The following is a 12,658-nucleotide window of genomic DNA, read 5'->3' as shown; positions in this document are numbered from 1 at the left end:
ATACAGTCTGCAGTGATACAGTCCGTAAGCACACATGATTGTATTTCTTTATGAAATCCCCCCCCCCCCCCCCCCCCACCACCACCCCACCTTCCCCCCGGTCCGTGGGACAAATTTTGAAGCGTTGGGGACCACTGCCTTACACTAATGATAGCTGGCATACAATTATGTGGCAGATGGTGTCGCCATCTGTGGTCGACTGTGGTAGGACGACAATTGCAGTGACCATGACGGTGCTTGACATCATATATACACTTATGTTAGTTGTTTTATTTAAAAAAATGGTGGTGCTGTAATACATGAACAATCTTAAAAAACTCATCAGTGTCCATGTATATTTTAAAATAATCTGTATGGCTTCATCAAATCAAGTCCAATTATTAATAATTCATCAATTCAGAGTAGTATTCTCATTGAGCAGGTTTCATCAACCTCAAAGGCTTTGTGAGGTGGTTGTCTGGGTAAAGACAGAGTAGACGAACTGAGGATAGAAGCATTGATTTGATGGGAAGATAAGAAAAAAAAAAGATACATAACAATAATCATATCTATATCAGCACCAGTACAATGGTATGGTGGAGATCGGTTCCCAACGTTACTTTTACTGGTTTCACCATTATTAAAAATATGAGCAAGGAACACTAACGACAGATGGGAGACAGGTTATTAACATACTACATGGATGTCATGAGAGAGAAGCAATAGCTACATCAATAGCAACTATAACTGTAAGTATATTATGATAAGCAACTGAGGTGTAGATAATGACTGTAGTACAGTGGTGCGCACACTTGACAAATAACTATATTTTCTTAAATGAACAAATCGAGGTGATCTACCTCATATATATAAATAAGTGGCGGGCTGCACATTTCACACCTAGGCCTTAAGTGATGTCCTACTTCGTCCGACTTTAATAAATACTAATACCATAATTTATGTCGCCACATGACCACGGCTGGAGAAATCAATCAATTTCCTTTATTTAACCAGGTAAAGACTCATCGAGATTAAAACTCTTTTTCAAGAGCGACCTGACAAAGAGGGCGGCACAAACGGAGTTACAATAATAATTGCAACAAGACAATACAACAGAACAACAGCCGTCATACCACAACCGGTCAAAAATAATTTAAAACGATTAAGTCAATACTATACAGAAACACATTTGTGCACTACTGGCCATTAAATCACCTCAACAGTGTACAAAACGGGGTATTTTCTGGCAAAATAAACTTGTGTCAGCAATTAAAACATATCTCCACGTGGTACTGTCAAAAATATTAAACATTTAAAAAACATATTAAACGGGAAAAAATCAACCTGGCTGGGGCAGGTTAGCTAGCTTGTGGGTCGGCCGAGCTCGTTTCACGAGATCTAGCTTCTCTTGATATGTCCTTCTCGCAAATATATCTGCAACCTAGTCAACGTTTAGCTCTCCTTCCTTGTGGATTAAAAAAGCGAGTATATATCAGTTTTCTCTGCGAGCCGGGTATTGCTCGGTGTGGCACTTCCTGCTCTCGCAACTCACAACTTGTGATCGGATACTCATTTGTGGGTCACGAGTGGATATCCATTCACAGGAGGCGTAAAAGTCACATTCACCGGTACCACGTGAAGCCAGAAGGGCTACTGTCAACATCTTGTGATCTGATTGGCTTTCGCAACTGTCTATCAACTGTATGTGGTCCGTTCACCTACACTGCACGGACTGCCGCTTTGTTAATTCAGAAGGCCTCGGCCAGCGGAATTCTGATTGGATGAAAGCTCTAATGTAAAAACAGTACATATGTATATACATATACGTATATAGTACATTTACATATACATATATATATATATATACACAGTACAGGCCAAAAGTTTGGACACACTTTCTCATTTCAATGTGTTTTCTTTATTTTCATGACTATTTACATTGTAGATTGTCTCTGAAGGCATCAAAACTATGACACCTGTGAAGTGAAAACCCTTTCAGGTGACTACCTCTTGAAGCTCATCAAGAGAATGCCAAGAGTGTGCAAAACAGTAATCAGAGCAAAGGGTGGCTAGTTTGAAGAAACTAGAATATAAAACATGTTTTCAGTTATTGCACATTTTTTGTAAAGTACATAACTCCACATGTGTTCATCATAGTTTTGATGTCTTCAGTGACAATCTACAATGTAAATAGTCATGAAAATAAAGAAAACACATTGAATGAGAAGGTGTGTCCAAACTTTTGGCCTGTCCTGTATATATCTATAATGCATGTGCAATAACAATAAAGTTGAATCCAGTCGTGAGCGGTATTGTAAATTTTTCCATATATGCAAGACATACAGAAGTATCTAATTACCGTTTCTCTCTCAAGCGGCATTCTAGAGTCATAAATAAGTAGAAGTTTAGGAAAAGTCTTAAAACGTTAAAAACAAACAAAAAAATTACACATTGCAAAAAGACAGTCTGAGCGCAAAAAACAACAAAGACGCACCTTAATTTACTCAATGGGTTATGTCCAGAGGGATGGGATTGGGGGGGATGTAGCAATCAGTGTTCAGCTTTCTGATAGCTTGATGTTTAGTATAAAGATTGCTGTTTGTTAGTCTTGTAATGCGTGCTGGGAGGCTCCGATCCCCCGTGGAAGTGGGAGGAGTGGGGGTTGTCACCAGCACTGCTGACGGCTTTGTGACTGCGTCGAATACTAAAAATGTCAGCAATAGGGGCGAGAGAGGGACATTGTGAACACTGCCAGCAAAATTATCAATCTATTGCACAGATGATGCTCTTGGTGGTGCAGCGATAGAAGGAACACAGGATGGGTTGTGGGGCTTTTGTGATCTCTTCAGATTGTGGGCGAGAGTAGAGGTGTTTTTGGGTCTCCATGGCCAGTGATGTTGTGATATTAGACCAGGACAGGTCTTAGGAAATGTGCATCCCCCAGGGACCTGATGCTGCCCACATTCTCCACAGCATGCTTTTCTGAAAGTCCACAATGATCTCTTTGGTCTTCCCCACATGGAAAAAGAGTTTGTTGTCCTTACACCACTGGGCCAGTTGGCCCACTTCACTGCTGTAGCTCTACACCCCAAGGCGGGTAGAGCTGTTCCAGGACAAAAAACATACTGCCCCTTCTATAGCTTGTTGGACTTACAGTACTTTTCTTTCCAGCACACCGGAATAGACTTAATCATAGAAGCTGAGGAGTGTGCTCCTCCTATCGTTGGTCAACCTTCTTTAAAAAGGGGGACCTTCACCCCAGGCTGCCAATCCACTTATACTTTTACCAACTTTCCTGCAATGTTGAAGAAAAGTGTCATTCAACACAATCCTTCAACATCCACAACACATGTTGATGAGTTAGAGCAGGGGTTGGCAACCCGCATGCGGCTCTTTAGCGCCGCCCTAGTGGCTCTCTGGAGCTTTTTCAAAAATGTATGAAAAATGGAAAAAGATGAGGGGAAAAAAATATATTTTTTGTTTTAATATGGTTACTGTAGGAAGACAAACATTCCGAAAACGGAAACTTTTGTGATAACATACATAAAATTACTCTGACACTACCACTTTCTAACATCAAATCTTCTTTTTGTGTGTGTAGTATCCGACAGAGAGATGCGAATGGATCCTATGCTCTTTGTTTATTACACCAAGGACAAGTCATGCATTACCGCATCGACAAGGACGTGGCTGACAAGTTCTGTATTCCAGATGGAAAGATGTTTGACACACTTTGGCAGGTAAAACATCCTTTCTTCTTTCCCCTTGTCTATTATTCATCTTGGTGTACCTCAGCATTTGGTTTGGGTTTACTCTGCATCATGTTCTACTCATCTCTGGTCCACTTAAATTTCTGTCCTTTGGTAAGGCTTGTCTCGGTATTTTGTTATTGATCCAGAGCTATATGAAAAACTACACATAAACGTGGTTTCAAACATAAAATATTTCTGTATGCAGCGCTCACTGCAATATGTTTGCACACTCCTACTTTAGATGTTAGAGGAAAGGATGTGATTGTGCCTACGTCTATCATGGGAGTTATGTTCTGGCGTCACTCGTGTATATCCAAATATTCATTGATCCTGTAATGGCAGCTAGTGGATAGTAGCTTGTAGGGTTGTACGGTATACTAGTATTGTATTGCAGTACTAATGAATCAAAAACGGTACTATACTCTGTTTGAAAAGTACCGGTTCCCGGGCATGACTTCATGTCGTGACATTGCTGGTTTTACGAGCAGAGGAGCATTTTCGGCAGCGCACAATCACAGAGTACTTACAAGCAGACAAGGTGTGTAGACAGAAAACACTGATGATAAAGGTGAAGCTATAACACTGAAACACCCTCAGGAAGAGGTGCTTTAAGACAAGGCGAACATAGCAACGAACGTCCATCCGCAGTCGGCAGTGTTTTAGCTACTTCTAAATCACTAATCCTCGCCTCCATGGTGACGAATAAAGTAAGTTTCTTACAAGTATCATCCCTGCAGGACGAGGAATAGCTAAACATGCTTTACTACACACCGTAGGAGGATACAACAGCTCACCGGCGTCACCGCTAACAAAAGCTAGCGCACCTGAATGTAAACAAATGCCATGGGTGAATCTACACCTGGCATCCACTGTAATGATACCAAGTACAAGAGCGTATCTAGTCGATACTACTATGATTACATCAATATATTTTATAGTCAGAAACCGTTTTTCTTCTTTTTCTTTTTTATTCATATTATATTCATAAAATCAGGAAATACGTCCCTGGACACATGAGAACTTAAATTATGACCTACTTGGTATCGGCTCGATACTTAAATTTGTGGTATCATCCAAAACTAATGTAAAACATCTAAACAACAGAAGAAGTGATTATTACATTTTAACAAAAGTGTAGCTGCAACATGTTGAAACAGAAAATAACCAGATATTAATAGCAAATGAACAAGTAAATTAATAATGCATTTTTACAGCTTGTCCTTTATAATTTTGACAATATAATAGAATGTGGAATGACACAATATGTTACTGCATACGTCAGCAGACAAATTAGGAGCCTTTGTTTGCTTACTTACTACTAAAAGACAAGTTGTCTCGTATGTTCACTGTTTTATCTATGTACAAAATTGTTCTTCGATTGCAATAAAAAACAGATGTTTAATGTACCCTAAGATTTTTTGTTAAAATAAAGCCAATAATGCAATTTTTTTGTGGTCTCCTTTATTTCGAAAAGTATCGAAATACATTTTGGTACCGGTAACAAAATATTGGTATCGAGACAACCTTAGTAGCTTGTAGCTGAGCTGCTTTCTTTTAGCATAGCAATGAGGAGGTCCACCTTTTCTCTGATGGAACATATTTTTCTGGGGATTAGGTTCTGAGCCAGATTCCTTAGAAGGCGCAGAACAATGTGACGACATGGTAGGGCTTTAAATAAATTCAAATGTTCCCACAAAAACACACAAGCAGAGCTTCAGTACATTGAACTTAGCTGAAGCAAACAGGAGGCTCGATGCGGCTGAGCCAATCAGCAACCTCGACAGAAAACACAGTACTTGGTGATTGGTCAGTCATTTTTTAATCATATTGTGTTGTGTATGATGTCACGTGAGCAAATGAGCTTCATTTTTTTTTTTTTTTTTGTACTTATAGTTTCTTGTAGTTGTAGTACCTGTAATAGTGTACTTGTTGTAGCAGACTTGTAGATTCTTGTAGTTTTAGTACGTGTAGTAGTGTACTTGTAGTTTCTTGTTACTGGTCAGCTGGGTTGTAAACATATCTGGAGGCATTTTAAGGTTGTCGCTTGTAAACTTATAGTTTTGTAATTTTTCGTAGTTGTTCTTGTAGTAGTGTACTTGTAGTTTCTTGTAGTTGTAGTCGTTTACTTGTAGTTTCCTTTAGCACTTGTACTAGTATACTTATAGTTTGTTGTACGTGTATTAATTGAAGCTTGAAGTAGTGTACTTGTGTTAGTTGTAGTTCTTGTTGTAGTGTATTTGTAGTACTTGTAGTTACTTGTCATTGGAGTACTTGTCATAGTGTACTTGTAGTTTTTTGTAGTTGGTCAGCAGGGTTGCAAACATCTCTGGAGGCATTTTGAGGTTGTCCCTTGTTAACTCATAGTTTCAGCGACAGCCATGGATTTTCTATGTTTTATGAGATTAGATTTTAGAGATTTAGAGACCACTCCAGCATTTTAATGCGCTTTTTTGAGCTGCTCTTTTGTTGCCAAAGGCTCTTTTGTTGCTTTGGCAGTATGATTGTAGTTCTTATCATGCCAGATAAAATCATTCATGAATCATCTTCAGTTTCTGACTGAGGCTCTGTCTTCAAGCCTGATTAGTACCTGGGTTTTCATTACTAATCCCTAATCCGTTCCAAAAAGTCCAACAAAAACTGAAACAATTTTTCCTATTAGTATTAATGTAAATCCAATAAATTTGTTGCTGACACCCACAATATTGATAGAGAATAATTATGATTTTACATGAACATGGAAATAATCAATTATCACTCATCAGAAGGGCTTGTATAGACAATAGTCCATTATTATTTACCGTTCTCAGTGTAACCTGTATGTTAGATGCATAACTCGCCAAACAGATCATGGCATCTTTGGTCCCTATGGTGGATTATTTTGTAGTTTTGACACGCCATTCCATATGTGGGCAAATCGGACTATGGTAGTTTGCTAACAGAAAACCAGAGCAAAATATCATCGAAAACCGAGGTGGCACTGTACATGTACTGGTACATTATAAGGATTCCTTGTTGAAAAACTGCTTTCAGAAACATAAGAACACCCATTGTAGGACACTGATATTAATTTTCTCCCAGTTTGTTCCTCCTGTTAACAAACTGATGAAAAAATATTTCCCATGAGAACATTAAAATGTTTTTTAGTATTTGATCAGATAGGCCTACATTTTGCAGTACAAAGTACAAGAGAGCATAGCATGAGTTTGTTGTTTGCCTGTTTTTATACTAGCTGGTGGAGCACTACTCATACAAACCAGACGGCCTTCTTCAGGTGCTGACTGACTCCTGTCCACGGCCTGATGGAGACACAGGTACTAACATACATGTCAGCCAATACACACAGTATACAAGTACTAGTACTTCTGCATGTTTTTTGTTCACAGATGTGTTTGGACAATCGCTGCTGCCTCATGACCCCTCCGGATTCGGTTCTTTAATTGTAAGTTTATGTGTGTTCTGTGATGCTTGTGGTTCTGCAGTATAAATATATACCGTATTTTCCGGATTATAAACCGCTACGTTTTTCCAAAGCTTTGAACCCTGCGGTTTAGACAAAAGTCTGGCTAAGTGATTGATTTTTCTTCGCTAATGGCTTAATTATAGAAGGGATTAAGCAAAGAACTCTAATAATGTACTAAAATTATCCACTTTAAGAAATTGTCTAAACTCAAAGTGTCAACAAATCCTGACCAGATGCTCGAACCACCTCATCTGGCTCTTCTCAATGTGGAGGAGCAGGGGCTTTACCTTGAGCTCCTCCTGGATGACAGAGCTTCTCACCCTATCTCTAAGGGAGAGCCCCGCCACCCGACGGAGGAAACTCATTTCGGCCGCTTGTACTCGTGATCTTGTCCTTTCGGTCATAACCCAAAGCTCATGACCATAGGTGAGGATTGGAACATAAATCGACCGGTAAATTGAGAGCTTTGCCTTCCGGCTCAGCTCTTTCTTCACCGCAACGGATCGATACAGTGTTGGCATTACTGAAGACGCCGCACCGATCCGCTTGTCGATCTCACGATCCACACTTCCCTCACTCGTGAACAAGACGCCGAGGTACTCCTCCACTTGGGGCAAGATCTCTTCCCCAACCCGGAGAAGGCATGCCACCTTTTCCGGGCAAGAACCATGGACTCGGACTTGGAGGTGCTGATTCTCATCCCAGTCGCTTCACACTCTGCTGCGAACCGATTCAGTGAGAGCTGAAGATCCTGGCCAGATGAAGCCATCAGGACCACATCATCTGCAAAAAGCAGAGACCTAATCCTGCAGCCACCAAATTGGATCCCCTCAACGCCCTGACTGCGCCTAGAAATTCTGTTCATAAAAGTTATTAACAGAATTAGTAACAAAGGGCAGCCCTGGCGGAGACCAACCCTCACTGGAAACGGGTCCAACTTACTGCCGGCAATGCGGACTAAGCTCTGACACTGATCATACATGGAGCGGACCGCCACAATCAGACAGTCCGATACGCCATACTCTCTGAGCACACCACACAGGACTTCCCGAGGGACACGGTCGAATGCCTTCTCCAAGTTCACAAAGCACATGTAGACTGTTTGAGGAAACTCCCATGCACCCTCAAGGACCTTGTCGAGAGTATAGAGCTGGTCCATAGTTCCACAACCAGGACGAAAACCACACATTCCTCCTGAATCCAAGGTTCGACTATCCGGCGTAGCCTCCTCTCCAGTACACCTGAATAGACCTTGCTGAGGAGTGTGATCCCACGATAGTTGGAACACACCCTCCGGTTCCCCTTCTTAAAGAGAGGAACCACCACCCCGGTCAGCCAATTCAGAGGTACCGCCCCCAATGTCCATGCAATGTTGCAGAGTCTTGTCAACCAAGGCAGCCCCACAGCATCCAGAGCCTTAAGGAACTCCGGGCAGATCCCATCCATCCCCGGGGCCTTGCCACCGAGGAGCTTTTTAACTACCTCGGCAACCTCAGCCTCAGCCAGAAATAGGAGAGCCCACTACAGATTCCCCAGGCACCTCATAGGAAGACGTGTTATTTGGATTGAAGAGGTCTTCGAAATATTCCTTCCACCGATCCACAACATCGCAGTCCAGGTCAGCAGCACACCATCCTCACCATACACGGTGTTGACAGTGCACTGCTTCCCCTTCCTAAGGCGGCGGATGCTGGTCCAGAATCAATTCGAAGCCGTCCGGAAGTCGTTTTCCATGGCTTCCCCGAACTCCTCCCATGTCCGAGTTTTTGCCTCCGCGACCACCGAAGCCGCACAATGCTTGGCCTGTCGGTACTTGTCCGCTGCCTCCGGAGTCTCATGAGCCAAAAAGACACGATTCTTCAGCTTGACGGCATCCCTCACCAGCGGGTTCTCGGTTTACCGCCACGACAGGCACCAACCACCTTGCGGCCACAGCTCCAATCGACAATAGAGGCATAGAACATGGTCCACTCATACTCAATATCCAGCGCCCTTGTGACACGTTCAAAGTTCTTCCGGAGGTGGGAATTGAAACTCTCCCTGACAGGAGACTCTGCTAGAAGTTCCCAGCACACCCTCTCAATGCGTTTGGGCCTGCCAGGTCTGTCCGGCATCCTCCCCCACCATCAGAGCCAACTCACCACCAGGTGGTGAAAGCTCTGCCCCTCTCTTCACCCGAGTGTCCAAAACATGAGGCCGCAAATCCGATGACACAACTACAAAGTCGATCATGGAACTGCGGCCTAAGGTGTCCTGGTGCCAAGTGCACATATGGACACCCTTATGTTTGAACATTGTGTTCGTTATGGACAATCTGTGACGAGCACAATAACAATAACAAAACACCTCTTGGGTTTAGTTCCGGGCGGCCATTCTTAACAATCACGCCTCTCCAGGTTTCACTGTCATTGCCAACATGAGCGTTGAAGTCACCCAGCAGGACAAGAGAATCACCTGAGGGAGCACTCACCAGTACTCCCTCGAGGGAATCCAAAAAGGGTGGGTACTCTGAGCTACTGTTTGGTGCTTAAGCACAAACAACAGTCAAGACCCGTCTCCCCACCCGAAGGCAGAGGGAAGCTACCCTCTCGTCCACTGGGTTAAACTCCAACGTGCAGGCTTTGAGTCGCGGGGCAACAAGAATTGCCACCCCAGCCCATCGCCTCTCACTGCGTGCAACGCCAGAGTGGAAGAGAGTCCAACCCCTCTAGAGAGAACTGGTTCCAGAGCTCTTGTTGTGCCACCAGATGCTTGCCATCATACCCTACCTCCGGGCCCTGCTCCAGAGGGAAATCTGAGTCCTTGTTTTTTGGTTTCCATAAAGGTCTTCGAGCTGCTCTTTGTCTGATCCCTCACCTAGGACCTGTTTGTCTTGGGAGACCCTACCAGGGGGCATAGAAGCCCCCGGACAACATAGCTCCTAGGATCATTGGGACACGCAAACTCCTCTACCACAATAAGGTGGCAGCTCAGAAAGGAGATTTACAAATGTACGAAATATTTCTATGTAAATATCTCATTTTACAACGTTTCGGTATATATTTGCGTGTTATCGTTCGGTCCGGCTAATAAATGAAAACATATTTTTTTCCCCTAAAATTTAGCGGGTGCAGCTTATCGTACAGGCTTTTAGTCCGGAAAATACGGAATTTCTTTTCTATTTCAAGGCATGCTTGTTTGACATTACCTTGCTTTGTAATCATTTGTACAAAACTAGAATCTCAGCAAGATTCAAAAACTGACAAACTCAGCTCCCTCCACAGGTTTTCTGTGTGAATAACGTCTGCAAATTTACAAACTCAAAAAAGTGTAATATCATGCACAAGTTTCTTCATGTCAGCAATTCAACATCAAATGTGAAACTAATATGTGATATAAAGTCATTACATGTAAAGTGAGATATGCCAAGCCGTTGTTATAATTTTGATGATCATGGCTTAGTTTTTGAAAACCCCAAATTTTCGGACATTTTCAGTTGGAGGTTTTCATAAGCTGTAAACCTGAATCATCAAAAGTATATCATATAGGCTTGAAATATCTTGAGTTATGTAATGAGCCCCTGTCATAAATTATTTTACCTTGTAAATCTAATTGTTGGAATGAAGAAACCTTTACATTTTTTTTGTTTAACCTGTATTTAGATTTAAAACTACCTTAAGTGGGTCAAATTAAATGTTTGGAAATGAGCTAGCACAGAGGTGCCCCTCTTTCTAAGCAGGTCACGCACTGTGCGCAGGACCCCGCAATCCGTGAGGTGCCCCGTTTTGCGTGATGAAGCTCATGTACAATGTCAATGAATGAATGACAGGAGGCTTCTTATGAAATTTTTACCGCAATTGTATTCCTAGCTATTTCCTGCTGTGTCACTGATAGGAATATAATGACAGATTTCCCCCTGTCATTCCACCAGCTCCCAAGGCATACAGGGTTAGTGCCTGTCTAGAAAGGCAGTGGTACAATGTTTGAATCCAGATTTGAGTTGGGTTGGGAATTTTAATAACGTTAAAATCGTTATTTTGCACAAAAAATAATAATTATATTAAATATATATTAAAATATTAAATACATTGTTACAAGTTATTTCCAATGTTTTTTTTGTACAAAACTTAAATAAAAGTTTGATTGAAAATGTATTAAAAAATGCTTGACATACGTAAATATACAAGTGTGAAAAATGTTTACAATGGGGCATAGGGCCTCCAAATAAAATCGTATTTAGGGCTTCATATTTGTCTGGGGCGGCCCTGAGTTAGCTTATCTGACACACTGCCATTGTGGGGCAGCCAATACATCAGAAATACATTATATATCATTGTGTATACAGTACTTGTACTAGTACACTACTTGCCAAAGACAAATTAAATTAGATAAAGTAATGACATAAATTACAACATGTCTGCCTGTACCTGGTATTTTAAAGATGAAGTGAGACATTTGAAGTATGAACATATTAACGGTTTTTCTGTTGCGCTGTGATGATTGCGTTGCCGAGCACATTGTGTCTGTGTTTCAGAAAAATGCAGCTGGTGGATTCTTTTCAAAAATCAAAATTGGTCCATTACCTAGACGAAAAAAGGTAAACTAACACTCCTCCAGCCTCTGCCTAAAAGCAAGCGTCAGTAGAGTAATTAGTGGATAAGTGCTTTTTCTTTCAACTAGTGCTTGGATGCGTTTTTTGTCTTTCAATGGGAAACTTGTTGTTTTGGACAAGTAGGGCTTGCCGATAAAACCATATCACAAAATAACTTTTCCTTCGTAGAAATAAGTCATTTTTGTTATAATTAATTTGTCCATATTTTATTAGATTATGTTAAGGATGACATGCATTTTTTATTTGCAAAGTGTATTTTCTAACACCTAGTGAGTAACCCCATACTTTATATGTGATACTGAGTAAAGAAATGCTTTCTTTAGTAACTGCGTTGTTGATTTTTGTTCATATTGTTTTTATATTGTTATTATTGTTTTAACTGTGGTAAAAATTTCCCTCAGAGCCGAGGATCCCAACACGATACCCCAAATACCCACCCCTATGAAATGACCAATGATGGAGTAGTAGCCAGAGGTATGTCAACTCTATTGATATTGTATGGAAGTGTATCAGCAATATCTGCATCATTTGCTTTTAAAAATAATTTAATTAAAATATGACTTTTTGTACCCCATTTTTAGACAATGCTGAATGTATTTCAGTGGAAATCGTTATAGTTGTCATAGCAATCTCCATTCCCTAAATCAGACCTGGCCAATCCGCGGCTCGCGAGCCTCATGCGGCTCTTCGGCTGGTTTCATGCGGCTCTTAACTCTGTTATGAGAGTAGCGTATGTGTGTGTGTGGCCCTTTAAGATATGGCAGCATGTGAGGTGAGTGACGTCAGTGAGTGGGTGGGCGAGAGAGGTGAGGGAGCGGTAACAGTGAGTGCTTGCAGGTGCTAGTAGCTTGGTGGATGGCTGCGTGCAAGACACCA

At 41.5% G+C, this 12,658-nt stretch overlaps 1 protein-coding gene across 3 annotated transcripts in view; it reads left to right on the top strand.

Annotated features, from left to right (window-relative positions):
• The window catches only part of syk (spleen tyrosine kinase), a 73,656-nt gene that overhangs the window by 42,945 nt on the left and 18,053 nt on the right, over positions 1-12,658 (top strand). For all 3 annotated transcript variants that reach the window (XM_062031477.1, XM_062031475.1, XM_062031476.1), the window contains exons 4-8: positions 3,581-3,719; positions 6,961-7,042; positions 7,115-7,170; positions 11,705-11,767; positions 12,184-12,256. In XM_062031477.1, coding sequence (XP_061887461.1) covers positions 3,581-3,719; positions 6,961-7,042; positions 7,115-7,170; positions 11,705-11,767; positions 12,184-12,256 — 413 coding nt within the window. The remainder of the gene's footprint in view (positions 1-3,580; positions 3,720-6,960; positions 7,043-7,114; positions 7,171-11,704; positions 11,768-12,183; positions 12,257-12,658) is intronic.

The sequence above is a fragment of the Entelurus aequoreus genome, linkage group LG21 (assembly GCF_033978785.1).
Source record: "Entelurus aequoreus isolate RoL-2023_Sb linkage group LG21, RoL_Eaeq_v1.1, whole genome shotgun sequence".
Classification (NCBI taxonomy): Eukaryota; Metazoa; Chordata; class Actinopteri; order Syngnathiformes; family Syngnathidae; genus Entelurus; species Entelurus aequoreus.
Note: the sequence above shows the minus strand (reverse complement) of the source record. Positions and strands in the feature narration are given on the sequence as shown.